Genomic DNA, 20292 nt, shown 5'->3' with positions numbered 1-20292 from the left:
TTGGCAGACTGGCTTCATCAAACATTTTTCTCCCCAGGAAAGTTGGAAAATGCTGTCTGTCCCTGGGAAATACAAGGATCCTGTTGTCTGTGTCTTTCTCTGTGACTGCCCATGTGAAAGACAAGCATCTGCACAGCTGAGCCTGGGAAAGCCAAGCAAAATGGGATGTGTAGGCTGACACCAGCATCTGCCAGCAAGCTCTGCATCATCTCAGAGGGATGGATTACCTCTGCAGCCTCCTGTCCTTCCAAGGACAGAGCTCAGGAACAGAAGGGAACGGGGCTGGATGTGCCATGTCCCACTGCAGTGCTCCAAGCCTCTCCACGAGGAGAGGGCACTTTGCCATCACTGCAGGATGAGGGAACCCAAGGCAGGGAGCACCAGCAAAGTTCTGACTTGCCTAAAACTGGGATTTTGCTGCCCTCATCAGTTTACAGCCCTTGGAATTACCTGGCTTGCTTGTGCCTGAAGCTGACCTTCGAGATGAGCTTCCCCAAAGATATTGCAGCTCATTAAAAACTGCACTAAACAGTTGGCTGTGGATCTAGGAGAGGTGGCCTTGCTGCACAATTAAGAAAAGTAAAATGAACTACTGGGAACTCTATAGTCACTAATGAATTTCCTTCAAAAAGTCAGAGGTTAAATACAAATGTCAACAACAGGATCCCCAGCTGTCCTCAATTTCATCAGTGAAATGGTCAGTGCAGGCTACTGACTGCAAAGATAAATATTTAGAATAAAAATAGAAAGGTCAGCCCAGAGAAATGCAGACTTTGCAAAGCCAATTAAGTAAAACCCTCAGGACAGATTGTATAGTGATGATATCCCAGTACACTCCTGTATCAAATCAGATCAATATAGGAATACACTTAAAACTGATTTTTGAGAGCTCTAAGCAATACACAATAGGGTAAGTTGCCTTTGAACACAGAAAAGCAGATACTTCAGGTGAGCATTACAGAACAATGATCTTAATTTTACAGTGTTGAAAGCTCCCTGGCCTTGAAAGAAACAATATATTTGTATTAAAATTAACAGTGTTCCCTCACTGGCACAGGGAAGCTGATACAACAGGTCAAAATTAGTTAATTACAGAAAATATGTGTTTATGGATACACCAGGGCTTAAAGAGAAGATGTTTAGAACTCACATTGCCATATAGGAGATGGATTATTCTCAGGTTGATCCCATCAGATGATCTATTCCTCACAGACTCTTATTTTAAATACATTGGGTGCAAAATAGACCAAAACAAACGTCACGATTTGGATTTTGCTTGGAAATCAGCTAGTCTAGTTAGGGAACTGCTTAAAAGCAGATTGGTGTGAAGGGGTGATGCTGACAAGCTACATACATGTGACATGAGGATGTCACACGTGCAAGGGAAATCTTCTCCTCCATCCCATTAGAAGTTCCATTAAACAAGGGATCATAAATAGCTGCTGCTTTTAACCATGTGCATAGCACAAAGAATTATGCCCCATTGCACCTCTCAGCTTCTAAGCACTGCAAAGTTGGAATATTCCAGAGAAAGATGAACATCTGCCCTCAACTCACCAGTTATCAACACCACACTGCCTGGTCTGGATCAACAGGATTTGAATTAAAAGTCGCTCCCTAATCCTCCTCTTTGAAAGGAAAATATCTGTGCATTTAAAACATCATCTGCTTCATTCCCTCACTCATCAGAAGAGCTTATCTGCAGCCCTAGACAAGTGAGAACATTCAAAGTTATGTGTGAAAAGCAAATTGGGAAAAGAAGAGTGATAAATTTGACAGTGGTCAATATGTTCAAAAGTTTCAATGAAAACCTGAATGGTGTAAAGATAAAGCACACCCAAATTGTGTAGTTAGCCAAAACAGTTTTCACAGTGCTTTGATCTATTTAATATTTTACATTCATAATTAAAAAGTGCCTACTAATGCATTTACCTGAGATGTGTTATGATCACTCAGGGAATAAGGCTGCTTATTCTCATTTATAAAGCTGAAACAACTTATCTCCCTTTTTTAAGGCAGGAGAAGGCAAATTTTACAATGTTTTTATGAAAAATTTTCATTTGACTAAGAAAACAAACAATTCTAAAAGAAAATGTACAATTAGGAGCCTCTCTCTGCTATTTGTTTACAGAGTAATCCTCAGGTCACTGAACTAAAAACCCAACTAATTTTGCCCTTAGATACAAATAAAGTTTCTAAAGCCTAAATGAAAAAGGAAGTCCATAGAACAGCTCATGTACATGGTCAGCTTCTGTTATGTCTTTGAAAGGCCTCAGCTTCAAGGTCTGCTGGGTTGCCCATTCACCCAGTTTAGAATCATTAAACATGTTTTTGCTTTTCACAAATTTCCTCTATTCTGCTCACCTCAATTTTTTTTTTTTGTGAGAACTGAGGGAAGAATTGAGCTTGGCATTTTGATGAGCTCCCACTGCCAGCTCAAGAGAGGCATGAATCAGCCATACCCCAATTTATGGAATCTAAAAACTATACTAAAACACACATACAAAGTCACAGTGACTTGAAAGATCACTTTCTTCTTCCACAGGGGAAATCCCACAGAGACTCAAGCAGAAAAGCCCAACAATTGTGTTTGAGAAACAGCTGAAGCAGCAGAGAGTTATCTGGGATGGATAACCAGAGCTTTTCTTCATTAGTAATATAGAAAAAAAAGTAGGGTAATATAAAAATAACGTGAAAAGCTGCTACAGAAATTTTTCACCACTTTACTGGTTAAAAAAAAAAAAAAAAGAAATCTCATTTTTTGACGACTTGAGGAGATTTTCTAAGACAAAAGACTTTTTTTGCTGTCTTATCCCGCTGCTCCTCCCAGGTGCTGAGGAAATTGTAAACAAGACTAATAAAGGGAGGGAAATCACTTCAATGCAAAGTGGTATTCTGGTGTAAAAGGAGTTCTTCTGGAGTTCTTATTTCTTCCCCCAAGCAACATCTCATTCTTACCTGGGCCATGATCTCCAGGGAAAACCCTGATTACAGCAATGATAAAACATCAGAAGTAAGTCATTGAAACACCTCACACACAAATCTTTTATTCTCCAAGCAAAATGGAAAATGTTGAAGAATCACCACAAATGAAAATAATCAGACTAGTTTTTCAAGAAATTCTCCCCATATCATTCCCTTACAGTGCCATCATTAACCTGGACATGTTGATATTTGCTTTTTGAACTGCCTGACTTTTACCCTGAGGCTGCTAAAGCCTCTCTGCCCTCAGGAATGGCGCCCAAAGTGCCACTGAATTCCAGGCCCTCTGAGCACAGGCACAGCTGTTGTGCACTGGGCCGCCTGACAGCCCTATGAGCACACAAGGATTTTTTTTCCCATGAAGAGAAACACCAGCAAATTGAATTACTGTGCTAACAGGAGCAAATAAAATTTATTTAGAAAAGGAACGCATAGTGATATTGTCTAATTAAAATTATTCAGACTTGCTTTGCACTGTCAGTGTTTTGAAGAAGGATAGCAGGTAGTACAGTACCTAGTGCCTGTGAATTTATTAGTGTTGAGCTTTAACCCTACAACTGTCAGCTCTGATTGGAAAAATTACATTCGAGGTTTTGTAGCAAGAAGTGATTAAGTGCATTTACAAAGTGAGGACATCCGTTCCCAAGCTGCCTAACATCAATTAAAGGAGGCCAAATTAAATCGATGTTCTAATTCTACAAAATTAATGGTAACTTTTTTTTAATAGATGTAACAACATTTCCCTGAGGTCCTGTAATAAATTCTTATCACAGCAACTCATGTAGAAAGTAAATGGTTACCTATCCATGAAAATGCCATGTTTAAACCCAGTTATGGGAACGATGACAGTAGGATTCCTAATGGTTCCAGTGCTCTTCCAGGCATTTTATACTTGATTTAATGTTTGAGAGTCCTTTACTTTTAAACATGAGGAAAGCATGAAGGAAAAAACATTCTTGTTCATTATGGAAGTATTAATTTTTTCACATTAGTTCATTTTAAATAGAGCACTCCCCTAAACTCACGGGACCAGGAGCTAATTAAGGTTACTTGTAATTACTTTTAATCAAAATACAGTCATATGTCTTCACTTTACATCATTTTATAATAGGCAAAAGGGATTTTTTAATTTTTTTTGGGGGGGGGGGTGTTTTGTTTGGTTAGTTTTGGTTTCAAGTGTTGGGTGACATAAACCAAATATTTCAATTTTCCATATCACGATTCCTGCTCAGGAGATGAAGGGAGCAGAGATATTTCAGATGCAGGTTTGCAATCTAGAAGCTGAGGTGAAGGCACCTACACCTTATGGCAGAGTATCCCAGTGCCACTGGCTGTGAGTGATAAGGAATTAGATACCACACCACCTGGGGGAGAAGCAGCTGAATTAATGGCTCATATGGTTTCCAAACTTTCACATTCTCTCTACCATAATGCTCTTATCATTATTAGAAAAGATACATTTGACTACTCTCTACGGCTCCTTTAATTTACTATTTAAAGTATTAAGTAAGAAGCCATAAACCAAAATTTCTGATAGTTACAGCCACATGCAGGAATATTTGTCACTGCCACTAACTCTTTCTGGAGGATCTCTCCTAAAACACTGTCCTGAGCAGAATCATAATTGAATATATCATCCATATTACAATGACTAAAGTATTTAGTGAAAGCTTAACTGAAACAGGATTAAATTAATCTGCCTGTTTGGTTCAGCTTTCTGTTTATGTAAGTCTAGGCCTTAACCTGCTACTTCTGAAAAGTACAACCAGTACTCAATTGCCTTCTTGAGTTAAGTCCATGCAAGACAAACTAAACTAATGAACACAACTCAGTTCTCAAGCACTCATTTTATAAATTCAGCACACTCTTGGTATCGGATTTAAAATGTGGTTTTGAAACACAGGTTTTGGAGTGATGCTTTAAAGTTCATTAAACACAGAGATATTTCCTCCTGGAACATTATTCTGGTCTCCTGACAATCGGTGGCTTTACCAGCATGTAATCATCTATGTTTATCTGTAGATGCCCTTGTGTTATTTGTCAGAATAAATCGTCTAGAGCTCAAACACAATGCTGTTTTCAATTTCATGTTTTCAGAAGTCCTGCTGAACGTGAAGAGCTGTGCAGCTGGGAGCTGCTTTGCCTCCCCAGAGAAGTTACAGCAAAAAACATTCACTGAATCCAGAGCAGGAAAGAAATTCTCGTGTTATGTTTGAAGTCTAAGAATGTAAAGTCTGCACGAAAAAGTAATTGAATTTAAAAGATTGAACTGTTTGAGTTTCTCTAGATAGTTTGGAATGAACTCTGAATTTCTTCAAATCCTACTCAGGACAACATTCACTGTGTCCTTTGGGAACAAAGGGCACTAAGGAAGAAGGAAATGAGATACAGCGAGGAGAGCAATTTTCAAACCAACTGCTGGGAGTTACTCTGTGGTAGAAACCCTGTAAAGATGATTCTGAAGACTTTATCCTCGTCCCAAAATCATAAACTCCCAATCCAACGATGTCTTTTAGTTAGGAGAGCACTTCAGTAATTCAGCAAATAATTCATCATATGCAAATAATTCGTTACAATGTGAATAAACCACTTCCAGACCACAAGTAATTGGAAACCCTTTATGAGACCAGAAATTGAAATCATGTTTCAATGGCAAAGAGATGTGGAACTGCTGGGGAAAAAAGTGCCTTAACAAGCAACTGTACACCCTGGGCTGCCTCTGTCATCTGCTGCTTCCTGAGATCTTCCCAAAGCAAAGAGTGCCTTCCCCTACATCAGACATGTTTTAATTATGACCTCTGAGAAAACTCAAGAAAAGGAAATATTTTAGCAATGCCTTACTGATCCTTCTTCAAAGTTGCCATTACTGAGAAGGAGAAAGGGCCTGTTTCACCTTTTACTTCTCAGCTTCCCACTTTCCTCCAGCACATGAGAGACTCCCCCCAGTCTACTCATTTATTTTCTCCTCCTCTGCGATGCTGGGCAGCAGTTTCTCTCTTTTTCTCTCCCTGAAGCAGCTACACCAGTACAGGTACTACTGTTCACCTTCCCAGGATCCAGCTTATGAAAAGCAGGAGACAGAGAACAATGCTTCTTTTTCTCTTGCCCCTATTACAGCAACATGAACATTTCTCCAACCAACTACTGCAGTTTTAAATCGCCTCAAACCCTCCCTGGGTTTTTACAGAAGGGCAGGAAAGACATTTGGTGGCTGTTAAACATGAATGGGAAAGAAAATATTTTAGTAGTTCAGTCAAAAGATTAAACCAAATACACACTGCCCCCAAACACCCCCTCAGGATTCTGGTTATTCACCCCTGCAGCGAGTGTTGCTACCAAGTAAATTGGTTTTTAAATGTACAACGTGAATGGGCAGCAGCACCTTTCCACACCTTCCTAGTGAAGTCCCAAAGCAAAATGCTGCTTGGCTCACAGTTGCTTTATCTGTGAATAGATGTTACCTATATTTACAATTATTTTTTTATAAAGACATTATTTCCCCTAAACATAAACCCCTCATGCTCTATAAGTGCTGAATCAATGTGTTTGTGCTGATGGAAACATTCCCTTTGTCCTGCTGTGGATCTTATGGTTTGTTTGCTCCGAACTACTCACATTTCTTTCAGAAACTTTTCCCAAAATATCTCTTTTGCCCGTTTTGTGCACAATGTTAAGCACCAGTACAAGGTTCAATGAATAAGAAATCCAGTCTTTTCTGCATTTTCACATATAAATTAAAGCTGTTGAACTAAATACCTCGTGGAAAGATATCTTTTTTTGATCAGATACTGCAGTTCTCAGCCTGAGACCTTTATCTGTTTAAAAGTGACATTTGAGGACTGATTATTAACAACTTAAACTCCCCTTTCTCTTCCTCAGCTTCTGCCACCTTCTACCTAAACTGAGATCACGTTCACTGCTCTTAAAACCTGTCACAGTTCCATTAGGGCCCAGCTCCATTAAAGTTTATGAAGCTCTGCCAATTTACATGGCAGAGAATTTGGCCTGTGCTTTGTTTAAAGGTTATAAGCCTTGCCCACAAATACTACAGTTCCATGTGGAATTCAGCTGCTCTTTAATTTATAAAGCTGCCCATGTCAGCCAAAAGGCCTTTACTTTAGACTCTAAATGAAGTAGAACAATGAAAATGTTAACGACCTTTTGGTATTCTTATAGGCACTTAAGAAAGGAATTTTTATCACATTTATTTACATCTACCTATGAAATTTCATCTTTCGCCCTTGCTGCTGCCAATCATTTTTGTTCAATATCAAGAGAAAATAATTTTTTTTTCACCAATTATAGAAATAAAATAAAACGAAGAAGTTTATTTGCTCTACTTTTTGCTAACAGAATTTCCAGTATAGGTTTTCAGTGTATAAACTGAATAACCACCTGTACTCCTGCTAAGGTGATCTAGAATGATTAGTCAAAGGAAAGAGAACAGACCCCAAACAAATTTCACTAGGCCTGAGGATGGAAGGAAACCTTTGTAAGAACCAGAAAAAAGTTACTTTGAAATGCCTGGCTCCTTATTTTAAACAGCCAGTGGTGAATATTAATGTATTTTCAGCTAAAATTTCCTTTTGATGTTTTTCTGTGAGTACACTTCTTTTGTTAACTATGTACTTCATAAACATGACAACTGTTGCCCATGATTTTTCCCAGCATACAGCCAAGGAATACATCCAGTTTTAATGGGAAGAGCTTGCAAAGGCCTTCTGAATGTTAGTCCTTGCAGAAGGAAGAGATTTGTCTTCAAACAAAGATCTACTTAAATATGTTTGTGACAGCTGAGGAATTTATCTCCAATTCTTTTTGCCTGTGGTGTGCCACATTGCTATTTTCCCCACAGCAGCATGCAAGAAGCAAACTAAGATGTCATATACATAATACAGAGATAAAAAATGACCCTATTTCCATGTCCATGTGGTAAATGGAATGAAAGTTCAGTGAACACATATTTGCACATTAATTGAACTGCATGATTCTGTCCTGTTCAATCAAGTCACTGCTCTATGTACCACAGGAAATTTTTTCCCCAAGAGCCATTAAACCAACTTTATCGCTTAAACACATACACGTTTTCACCTATTTATCTTCCTGCCTTGCCAAGATAGAAGAAAAAAGTTACCTCTGTGTACTCACATGATTGAAAACACTTAAACAGGAATTTATATATTACTACATCACATCATTATAAAGAGAATCTGAACTAAGTGTTGCTGTTCACTGTAACAATCAGAGAACAAAGGTATTTGATCCACTTTTGTAACGTATAAATATTTAGGAGACATTTGGTCTTTGAGAATATTAAGTTTTCCCTCAGAAATCAAGTTTCCTTTGGCTGATTTAATCATCAAGATCAATATGGCACATCTAGAGCTGTGACAGTGTGATACTCTTGAAATCCACAAGTGAGCACTGAGAAAAGTGTGATTAATGCAGCATCTTTAAAACCTTCATCAAAACACGTCCAAATTCTCCTATAGGCAGTGAAAACTTACAGCATTCAGCAAGAGGACATGGAAGGAAAGTAAGAAACAGAATCAATAAGCAAAGTGCATTTTCAAGTCAATACCAACCCTTTAGTGAGAGGAGCTTATATTCACATCCGTTGCCATCAAATTACTGATGTGCTTTACTGGAACACATTCTGGAGACACATGTCCATAAAAATGGGTGTGTCTATATATACACATGCAGAAAAGGCATGCAGGATGCTGCACAGCTGTCATTATTAAATCTAACTTCCTTCAGAAGCCTCTTAGGAGTCCGGTCCCAATAGGTTTGGGTAGCACAGGGGGGTTGCTGTTGGCAATGCAATTTTTAGATCCTTGGGGGAAAATTCCAGTTTCAGGCTCAGTGGTCAATATGAACCCAAACAGCCACATCAGAGCTGTGGAGGTCTGGGTACAACATTTTCCCTGCAGGAGCTCATTCTCCAAAGTGCAGTGACTTCCAAAGCGATGCCAGCTGTGGGTCCCACCCTGTCCCATAAACAGCCTTGGAGCCCTGACTAAAGGGACTGGGCAGCATTTGGGTGAGAGAAGGACAAAAGAGAAGCCTATGCAAACTTCACAAAGCAGACCTCAAAAGAAAGACAGGGGCTCAAAAAAACCAACCTAACAAAAAAACAAAAAAACAAAACCAAAACAAACAAACAAGCAAAAAAAAAAACCCAGCCAGAAATAAAAAAGCAACAACCCCCATCAAAAAAAACCAAAACCAAAACAAACAAACAAGCAAAAAAAAAAAAACCACCCAGCCAGAAATAATAAAAAAAACCCAATCCCCATCAAAAACAAAACCAAGCAAACAAAACCCCAAAGCCAGTTAAAAGACTGTTTGCTGAGAGCAAACAAAACCCCAAAGCCAGTTAAAAGACTGCTGAAATAAAGACTTTACTGGGGAAGGTTGTGCAACTTTGAACGAAGCATATTGAGGTAACTGAATTAGTCCATGGACCATTTTTCATAGGTATATTAAAATAAATCGAACTCTGAAGCCCGTGTAGGCAACAGAGGCTCAGCTACCAGAGCCACACAGAAGAACCTGTGTGGTATCATAGCCATAAAGACTTCAGTCAACAAATATTCTGGCCTTGTTTTGTAATCCCTCCCCTCAGAGCACCATGACACACCTGGGGACTCTTCAGACTGTGCTGGGACAGCTGAAAAAGCACCTCTTTAAGAGCCTACAAGACCCAAGCTTTTGTCACTCTACCTGAGTAAACGTAATTTATGTGTCCAAGTCCTTGCCAAACTGCATGACAATTAAAGCCTATTACTGACTTGAAGGAATACAAAATGAAGGCTCTAGTTCCAATCATATATGTTTTATAAATGCTGTATTTAATAATATGTAATCAGTAAACTAGACAACTGGTTGTGCCTAAACTGATGTATTGCACGATTCAATCTATCTGGGGGTTTATGAAAGTTTGTAATTTCCATTCATTATCTTTTGTTGAGCTACTTGCTTTTCAGTGGTGGAAGCTTCTGCTTCCATGAGTAAAGTAGTCCCCAAACCATAAATTATATCCTACAGTTTTGACATCATTTATTTTCATACCATTATACATGCCAACCTTTTGACTACTCAAGATCAAAAGAGTTGCTCTCCAGGCTCATATTTCACTATAGCTCTCATATTTTATGCAGCAAATTAGGTTTTACAGTAGCAGCTACAGCAAGACTGTGTCTCACACTGCACGGCTTAAAATTACTGCACAGGATTTCAGACAGAAGGAGCACAATCCTAGAAATTCATGCTCAAGTTAAAAATGGATGAAAACTTTGTATAATTCTTCTCCATCCATTTTGTACAGTCTTTATACATATATATGTAGCTAATGTGGTTAAACCTCAACACTATAAAAGGAAGTCAGAATTCTGCCTTTGGTAATAAAAAGTTGGAGGGGAATCCATCAAATCCTGATGAAGGCGGGTATTTGATAGGTTCAGTCACATCCAAGGGTCACCCAGCAGGCACACACTGCCATGAATTTCCTTCCTGACACATTTGGAATGTCCATATTAACTTGTCAGGATAATTGCTACAGCTGGGAGCTCCCATCACTGACAATCAAGGGTTTATTGGGTATCTGGAGACACAGTAGGTGCTCAGCAGGATTTATATGTGACACTGAGTTACCCAGAAACACCTTCCACTGGGAGTTCAGACCCTTACTCAGCTTACATGATTGAAAAAAACTTTTTAGTGGAAATTACTTAAGGCACGACATCAAAATCCCAACTTCTGCACAGTTACAACTGTTCAGCTCTAAAAGCTTGAAAATTAAAAATAATTTTAATTAATAATTCTTGATTTTACACTTGAAATTATAAATATTTTTAGTTACATTTTACAGAATTATGGCATTATTGCCATAATTATATTTTTAAGAAAAAATACTGGTACTTATTTATACACAATTTGTGACAGCTTGATTTAGCCAAATCTAAAGTGATTTCAACAGATCAAGCAAAAATTACAATCTTACTGCAATAATTATCCTCTTGATAAATACTAAAGTCCTACTACAACCTACAAAGATTTTAAACCCCCTTAAAATAATCGAGATTATGACTATAAGGAAAGCTTTATGCTATACTCCTATAGATAGGTAGTTTTCTTAAAATGTAAATATTTTCTTGCTGTAAATACATTAAAGATAGGAACATTAAAAAATATATAAATAGCAAATTCTTTATTAGTCATCATGATTGATCACTCCATGCCCCATTCCACCTGTAGGGAAGAGGGAATATAGAGCTGGATAAGATTAACAATGCAGAGTTTCAATCAAACGCTGTGGCTGATGCAAAGTATTGATGCATCAGAACAGGGAGAAGCTGTAATCCACTCACTCATCCTGAAAAACAACCCAAAAATAGAAATGGAAATGTCTCCTGTCCTGAGCACGCACATCCCCTGCAGTGATGGCACACGAGCTTCTTGCCTGTTAAGTGTGCTTGGGAGAGTAAAGTAGGGCAGGGAGTGGAGGAAGACTGAATGACATGTTTTTATCTGCTGTGGGGTTTTAATACAGCACCTGCAATTTGCCCTGACGGCATCCAACCAAGCATTCATCTTTCCCCAGATAAAGTTTCCATTGATATCATAGTCTTCCCATAGAAATCAATCAGACAGCCAACAGGATTTAAAAATTCCTCATATGCTAGCAGAAAGAATTATAAGTGTACCAGGAGCAGAGCACGCTGCAAACCAGTCACAGTGGAACATCGGTAGAGGCATATTTTCTGAGCAAGCTCTGCTATCTGTTTACACACAAATTTTATGACTCCTTTTCCAAAATGAATTCGTTCACCTTGGCATTAGAAGCGGGAAAGAGAAGCAGGTATGGTCCTGCTGGCACTGAGCCCCCCAGCTCTGCTGCTGCCTCACCACAAGGCTTCCTTCACTTCTCTCGAGCCACGTTCTGTATCACCTCCAGAGCGCGTCAGACACTGGGCAGAGCGTGCAACACACGCCTGTGCACAGCCTGGCAGGCTGGGATTGCACCTGGGGCCCCCAGGATCAGTGCAAGGCAAGCAGACAATAATATCAGCCAGCACAAACCCTTCCCATCACCCTCCACAGTGCCTTTCAGACCATATCTGCTATGGACAGCTTGCATATGCATCGCTCCCATCGCTCATGCAAACATATTTCCTGCAAGCAGACATGATTTTTCATAAACATTTTACAAATAAAAAAAAAACCAGTGAAAATTGTCTGTCCTGTCCGAGGATTCTTCTCCTCTCTCCACCCCGCAAAGGGAGCAGCAAAGGGTGGATGAAGGGAATAAATGTGCTGGCCTTTGCTGAACAACACTGCTCCCCAGGCCTGACCTGTTCCTTCCATGTCAGGGAAGTGGGGGGCTTAAAGGTGATATTTCCTGATAATCGAGGCCCTGATGGATCATTGTACAAATGAGTCACACTTTTGTTATCATTAGAGCCATCTTCTCTTTACTATCCTTGGGTTCCCTGTAAACTCTGCTGTAATAACCTCCTTCGGCTATGAGCTGATTTTGATTCCATTTTATTGAGACATATTGGCACCCTTTTTTTCCTTGAGAGTAAAAAATAGGCTGCCTTGACATTCCTCTCATAAAAGCAGGCAGAGAGCTAACACAGAGTTATGCTGAACTTGTATGTCAATCAGGCATGACCTCTCACTTCTCACAAGAAGGCCTTGAACTTCACTGCATCATTTATTCAAATATTGCAGAGGAAAAGAGGAATCACAACAAGCTTTCTGTGTTCTATTTTGGTAACACCATTTGTTTCAGAAAGAGGAAAAGAAATTATGCTTTTCCTAACATAAAGATCATTTATACTCACTGCTAATTAGAAAGAAGAACACTCTGGAAAGTCAAATAACTTCCTGAATGAGCCATCTTTTCATGGGGAAAAATGTGCATACAAAAAACAATAAAAGGACTAGATGCCATATACCTGTAATAGATAAAGTTAGCAGAACTGAAAAAAAGGCGTTCCTCAAACTGTTGTTCCAGCAAATGACATGAAAACTTATTTTATTGTGTGTGTTATGGCAATTGCTACAGTATCTAGCTGTATCTGAGATCATCTCAGGCCTGTGTTGCAATGGCATCAACAGAGTCTGCTGTGGGTTTGAACAAGAAACCAGGGTAAGCTGTGATAAAAATCTTTGTGTTTGACTACCTATGCATAAGTTATTCCTTTTTAAGATGCCTCTAACTTGCATATTTACATGACTATGACCCTAAAAGACACGCTGTGGGCAGATTTGGCAATTATTTTTGGAAGGCTTTGCTGCCTACAGCTTTGACTCTGTCACTATTTGCTGGCCCTTTGGGTTAAAAGATGGAAGGAAGGTCCTGGGATCACTTGACAGCTTCCTGTAGATGTTCTTGTCTCTATAGTGCTATGTGGCAACCAACACTTAGAAAAAACCCAGCTGGTTTGTATCGTCCTAAAACATTCAATAGCAGTGCAAACATGCTAAGTTTTCATCCAGACTTCATACAAAATTTAGTAAGGGAACACAGCAGTGTCACCTAAGAACAGAGAAAGACGAATAAACAAATTTCAAGACTACTTGGATCAACAGTTCAAGAGCAACCAAGTAGAGGTTCTAATAAAAGATATTAGAAAACAAATATAAGTGGGTTTTTTATCCAAAAGCAGGCCAGAGATCTTCCACACAAGCACTGCAGCAGCAAACAATGGAGGAGCTCTGATGGGACAAGACATGACACAAAGGTTGGCCAGAACAAGGGGATTTGGGGTTGTATCTTTCTCAGAACTGTTCATGAAGACCCAAAGGTAAAGCAAAATAAAATCAAATCAAGTCAGGCAAAACACAGAGCCACTGTTGTCAAAACTGAGGCAATGTCCTGTATGTCTTGCAATCCCCAAAGTTATGTAAGGCCTCAAAAATACACCAGAACTGTAGTGCTGTGCTTGTATAGGTTTCAGGAAGATATTTTGGGAAGTTTTCCATTATGTCAAAGGAGTCTTTTCCCTCAAGCTGAAAATTCGTCAACCAGTTCTGCATGCCTATTGTATTTTTATTTGCTATTTTATATGAGTTACTCCACTGAATTCAGTCCGATTATTTCCAAACAACATTAATGCCCTGGTTTGGGAAAATATTTCATTAACCTTTATCTTCAGTTAGGATTTGCCCTGTATTGGGAACTTTGGCAATCATTCTGAGTACTTCCATGAATGGGAGAAACAGCACCCAACCATAACCTCTCACACACAGATCCGTGCCTACAAAGTCAGCAGGTCCACAGGCTGGGGCACAAAGTTCAGCTGGTAAGCTCTTAAAGAACAGCCACGTGTGTTAAGGTTTTCAAATTAATAGAGTACTAACAAACAAAGCAACTCCACTGACCGACTCAGAAACTTGCAATATTCCTAGAATTTTACACACACAAGAGAAAAAAGTACATGAGACCATTTTACAAATAAATAAGAAAACAGACTGTAGAAGGCGTCAGAGTCAATAGCAGTACCCGCACAATGACAAATCTCAGCCCCCAAAATCCCATTACAAAACAAGAAACTGAAAACGACTGTCACTGGGCTCTTGATATAACAGCACCAAACATTTGAACGGTGCAACAGTGAAAAAACAGATACAAATCCTACTCCTGAAACTCCCTGAGACAAGCCAAGTATGCAATTGAATCAGACCAGCTAAATTGAACAGTGATATTACAGTCTTAATCTAAATAAAAATGAATGATCTCATTCTTTTGCAGTATGCAAGTGAACTTGTGTTCTTGTTCTTTAAAGTAACTAGCACAGTTTATCTATTCTCTTTAATAATGCAATTTAATTTACCAAAGGTTCGTATTAAAAATTTATCTGACTCCAGCAGTTACAGTCACCTACACATTTTGTCACAGTTAAACATTAGCTTTGGAGCACATCACAAATTCCCTACTGTGAGTCCGAGAAGGGTTTCACAGAGGAACATTCTGAGCTTCCAATTGACATTACAAATAAATGAGTCAGGACCTGTGCACCACATTAAAATATCTGCCAGTTATTAAAAGTGCAGTGACTTCTTCAGCAGCAACGTTCAGAAGATGCAAATGCAGGTGAACACGTTTGTGCTCACAAAGGACTGCCACTTTTGCTTTAGCAATCAGTTATTCAAAACATACTCCAATAATCTGAATCATTTCACCTCTAAGAACACCTTCAGACCATTCAGAGCTACTCAAACATCAAGAGAAAAACTGACAAAATAAATGTGAGTCCTAAAGGACCAAGCTCACCTGAAGCAATGTCAAGCACCCAAGGTAGGCAATGTGCAACACTGCCAGTGGTACTCCACAATTCAATGAGAACTCAGCTCATCACAAAACTCATCTGTTCTTTCATGTCCCAGTCTCCTCAAGCAGCTCATGGCATATGGTACAAGAATGAGGCAAACTGGGTATGGACATGGACAGAACAGGTGCCAGCCCCCAGAACTGCCTCTGCAGCAGCAGATACAAACCTGCTTGGCTGAGGAGCTAAGGAGAAAAATGGCAGTGCACAGGGAAAGGTCAGCTTGCACCTTCTGGGGGTGGGAAATAAAACATGCACTGAAAAACCTCTGAACGGAGCGGTTCTGATGCCATGGAAATCTTCAGAAATACCTGCACAATGGCAAAACTTTCCTAGAAGGACTTTATGAGCTTAAATATTGTTATACCATGACCAGATTTCCAAAGATTGGCTCATGAAGCACTAGAAGCAGCACAAATGCCATCCTGAAGTAACTTAAACTTTCACCCCAAAAACTGTAAGCAAGCTGGGCCCTCTATCAGAAGCATAGACAGCTACTTAACATTCTACCAGTATAAGATAGAATTTCCTACCTCAGCTTTGCTGGCATCCAGCGATGTCAAAACCTGAAAATTACAGGAAAAATGCATTAGTATTGATCCTACAAAACAGGACTGGGATTAATTGGCTTTTGAGGTAACTGACATCAATTGGTTATTATGGCTTCAGGGAGCAGAACTGAAGAGAACTGTCTTTCACACTGAGACTATTCACCCCTCATGCACATCAGGAGGCAGAACCAGGGATATATTAAGACTACAGTAAAATTCGGGAATATTGGGTAAAAATCAAGGAAATATACCGAAAGAGAACTGGAAAAATATGTTTCTATTTTTACTAATTTTTAATTTGTTTCTAAGTAGAGATGATGAGCAATGCAACGATAAACTATTCCAACACCAACAATTCCCAGGATACACTCTGAAAAGAGTTCAGTTCCACAGGGGTAGAAGCAACAAGGTTTGAAGACCACGCTCCATGTGGAGTGTGACAAAGGAAGTTTTGCCAGACCCTTCTCTCCAGGGTCAGTCTGCTGGGAACAGGCATCCAGGGTTTGGCCACCTGGGAGCTCCAGTGCTGACTTTCAGCAACCAAAGCTGCACTGAGCACAAACATCAATGAGTTCTCTGCTACTCAAGGGTTACTGCGAGCTCAGTTAAGGTCAGTGTCTAACACTAGGGAGATACAAAGTCAACTGCTATGAAAAACTGCACAAAATCCACTTCTGGCAAGAGAGATCAATTCATCATTTATATTAAAGCAACTTAAACATTTTAAGACACGTATACATTGTTATAGGTCAAACAGCAGACATGAAGTTAGTAAGCTTTTATTGGACTCTGAAGGCTGTTAAACTGTCTTTGTAAAACAAAAGTCTTTGTTAGAACTTTGTCACAATATTGTTACCACTTTACTAGGTTGAAAAGCCCTTAATAATCTCCTCACAAATTCCAGACTGACACTTAGCTATAATTCTGTCTCCAGGAGAATAGATCTTCCTTTATCTTGGTGTTCATCATCACTTCTAAAGGACACCACCAATTCTCCCCAGCTCCAAGGAGCAGGAGAAGGAGTGCCCAGCCATGACCCTGTCTGAGGGATGGGGGAGGAGAGCACAGTGTTTATTGAACAGAGCTCAGCCTGCAGAGCAAAAGAGACAATTTGTGTGCAGAGCTGCTGTTCAATGGAAGGCATCTGTGGATTCGTCAAAACCTTATTCCAAAGGAATTTAGGAATGGAAATGAACTCCTGTCACATCACAACACGGTACCTGCAGTCACAAACAGTTATTTAATTTAACCTGATTCAAACCCAGGTTCAGCCCTATTTGAAATGTGTATTTTTGTCACTAATGGGATTTTGGAAGCTGTTCAAGAATTTCTCTCACACAAGCAGAACTGAACTTATTTAAATTCTATTTATTTACAAACAGCCTATCACCTCCTTTTTTTTCTGTTATTCCTCTTCATCAATATTTTTTAGTGTTAGCAGTTGTTTTGCCTTTCCAAAATGAACCATACATAAAGCCATCCCATCCATTCCCTGCTGGCATTCCCTTAGGTCACTCTGCTAGTGTCCCCTCACAAGGTCTTTCTACTAATAGACTCAGTAGAGTTACAGTCCACTTATATCAATTTAATTACATATTTCTTGGAGGCAAATGACTAAAAGCACGTATCTTAGAGGATATACCAAAAATCTGTCTTAAACCACCAGAATTTGGAGTGGATCTTCCTGAAGCTGCCATAAATCCTGCTCTAAGCCCTCTGTCAAAGGTGCCTATCTTCTCTCTCGATCAGCTATGCAAGAAATGTGACTAGAACTGAACAATGTGACTGTTCCAGCCAGGACTCACTAATGCCTTGCAAGGCAATTACTCTTCTGTTTTAATAATTCACCTTACATGTCCAGAGACTGTATTTCTCTTTTATATTTTTGTACCTTCCTGGTGCTTTATAGTCACCCAGTGGCCAGCTGGACCACTGGACATATTATGCCCCTATCTTTCTTCTCCAAGTTATTGTCTGATAAATCCCTGCTCAGCAGTTGAATTCCAGTTAGTTCCTAGAAGCATGACCTTTTACTTGCTATTACTAACATTAATTCACTTTTATTTCAATCTGAAAGCCCATCCATCTCTTCCTGGATAACACACCTGGCTCCTCTATGTTAGTAATTCTTCCCAGCTTTACATTTTTATCCAATTCCATTAGCACATTCTTAGGCCAAGCATACTAATGAAAAATTATCAAATGAAATGACAAATAACTCAATAGAGTGACACTACTGAGAGGAGCTTTATGCTGAGCAGTGCAGCACCAGCTGCCCCTGGTACAGCAGGTCAGGGTGCCAGGCTGTCACACCAGAGTTATTCTGGTGAGATACTTCAGCAGCCCGAGCTACACAGCTGAGAGAACATCTGCATCCAGGCTGGACACAGGGACATGAACACACCCTGAGTTATTTCTGGGAACTCTGCAAAATGATCCTCCCACCAGAGGGATTAGGATCTTTAATAGTATACTCACCACTGTACCAATGGAGACAAAGATGGAGTGCTCCTACTTAAAATAATGACATTCCCCAAGCTAATGTTTAATTAAAAAACAGTAAAACACAGTAATTTAATATCATGGGTCAAATAACACTAATGAAATTAATGATCTGACTATTGTCAGTCTGTGAAGACCTGACAATTATCTAAAAGTTTTAACAGTTATTTTTATTTAAGTTAATGCGTCTCAACGCAGTGAATTATCATTCTATTTGTATGACTGATTTCTTCCTCTCCCTCACTCCTACCCCCCTGTTCCTGAAACTTGTAATTTCTAGACCAGCAGCTGTATCTCCTGTCATGTTTGAGAAGGCAGTGAATGAAGACATGGGAGCAGTATAACAGGTATGACAGAGAATTGCTGTTCCAAGGCATTCTTTGCTGAGGCTTTTGAGGAAGTGTCTGTGTGTCACCGTGTGATCACTCAATTAAATCCTCTGAGAAGGCACTGCCAGCTCTCAAGCCCCTTAAGCAGCACTAAGATCTGCAGCCAAGCCACCCGAGACACAAAACCAATTTATTCACCCCCATCCCAGGCAATCCTGGGTGAGGAAGTTCCTGGAGTGATGTCTCCATGATAAGCTAGTTGTTCCAGAAGGTGGGAGTGGGACAAGCCAAGGGAGGAGAAGAGAGGAGAACTGGGGTACAAACAAGGTGCTGTCCTAATTAGGTCATCTCGTTTCCCTTTGCAGATCCCCCTACTGCAGTAACCTACTGTTCTGCCCCACGAGTTGTGGGAGGGATGATGTTCATTTACTGGCTCCTGCTGCTCCCCCATGACATTTTATGCTCTAGTTAAAACAGCAATTTCACCAAGAGGAATTAAGGCTAAGCTGAGGCATCCTTGTCTCTCACCATAATCCCTCTGTGACATAACAAAACCATGGGTTTATGTCACTTTCTCAAGGAAGATGCAATTTATTCTTCTTGTGCTACAAGCTAGATGTGACTGACAGAAAACATCTTTAAAAATGGCTTTTTTGCTATTCCTGGAAGTTGCACTCAATGCAGAACTTCCCATTTTACAGGAGGAATCCTGTGAATACTGACAAAAACATAGACATGGTAATAACACTGCAAAAAAAGTCTTTTAAACTATGTTTACTGCTTTTAGCATTTAGAAAGGTCTTATCTTGAGGTGCATGCATCTGTAGTTCCTCTCTCCAGAACGAACACAGGACAATATTTGCTGTTCTAAGCCAAAAAGCAAAGAGCTGCTATTTGTTACATATCTCAAGCCAACACCTTACCAGAAGGAAATAAAGGAAACTTTCTTGAACAAAGAAAGCTCCTCAAACTTGAAACTGGAAAGCTAATTTAATGTCAATTTTGTATTAAAAGTACATGAAATTCCCTGTGTAAAAGTTCAAAGACAAGAAAAAAAAGGAAAAAATTGAAAGGTACATGTTTTGAGCCAGGATTCTCATCTACCATGTCCCTGAAGGTGAGTGACCATTTCACTGAACTATCCCATCTCATCCACGTGTGAAGCCCTTTTTCTGTCACTTATTTTTCTAAAAAAAATATTTTCTTAATTTTTTTCACCTTCTCACATCAATCTGAATCCTTAAAAAAAAAAAAAGAACCCACCAGTTTTTACCTTTAATATCTTTCCCCCTTCCTGGGTTCCTATGGAATGAGAAAAGGGCTTTGAAAAAAATGAGGCCAGGACTAGAAAAAAAACTATGCTGCAAATAAACACTCAAAATAAGCTAAAGAAAACCATCTTTGGACTTTGGAAATTTGTTTGGAATAATAGGCAAAGAGGATTTTAAGCATGAAGAAAAGATATAAACCTAGAAATAGTATTAATGGGATTGGAGCTTTAATGACAAGATAGAATTAATTTTATTTCTTTTTAGACACAAAATATCTGACAGACAGATAATCCTGGAGACGAACACCTCCACTGCT

At 39.4% G+C, this 20292-nt stretch overlaps 1 protein-coding gene across 14 annotated transcripts in view; it reads right to left on the bottom strand.

The window, feature by feature from the left end:
• The window catches only part of RBFOX1 (RNA binding protein, fox-1 homolog 1), a 1116883-nt gene that overhangs the window by 848345 nt on the left and 248246 nt on the right, over window positions 1-20292 (bottom strand). For all 14 annotated transcript variants that reach the window (XM_017733908.1, XM_017733905.1, XM_017733909.1 and 11 more), the window contains exon 3: window positions 15857-15889. In XM_017733908.1, the coding sequence (XP_017589397.1) occupies window positions 15857-15889 (33 nt within the window). The remainder of the gene's footprint in view (window positions 1-15856; window positions 15890-20292) is intronic.

Source organism: Corvus brachyrhynchos, unplaced genomic scaffold (assembly GCF_000691975.1).
Source record: "Corvus brachyrhynchos isolate BGI_N302 unplaced genomic scaffold, ASM69197v1 scaffold5, whole genome shotgun sequence".
Taxonomy (NCBI): domain Eukaryota; kingdom Metazoa; phylum Chordata; class Aves; order Passeriformes; family Corvidae; genus Corvus; species Corvus brachyrhynchos.
Note: the sequence above shows the minus strand (reverse complement) of the source record. Positions and strands in the feature narration are given on the sequence as shown.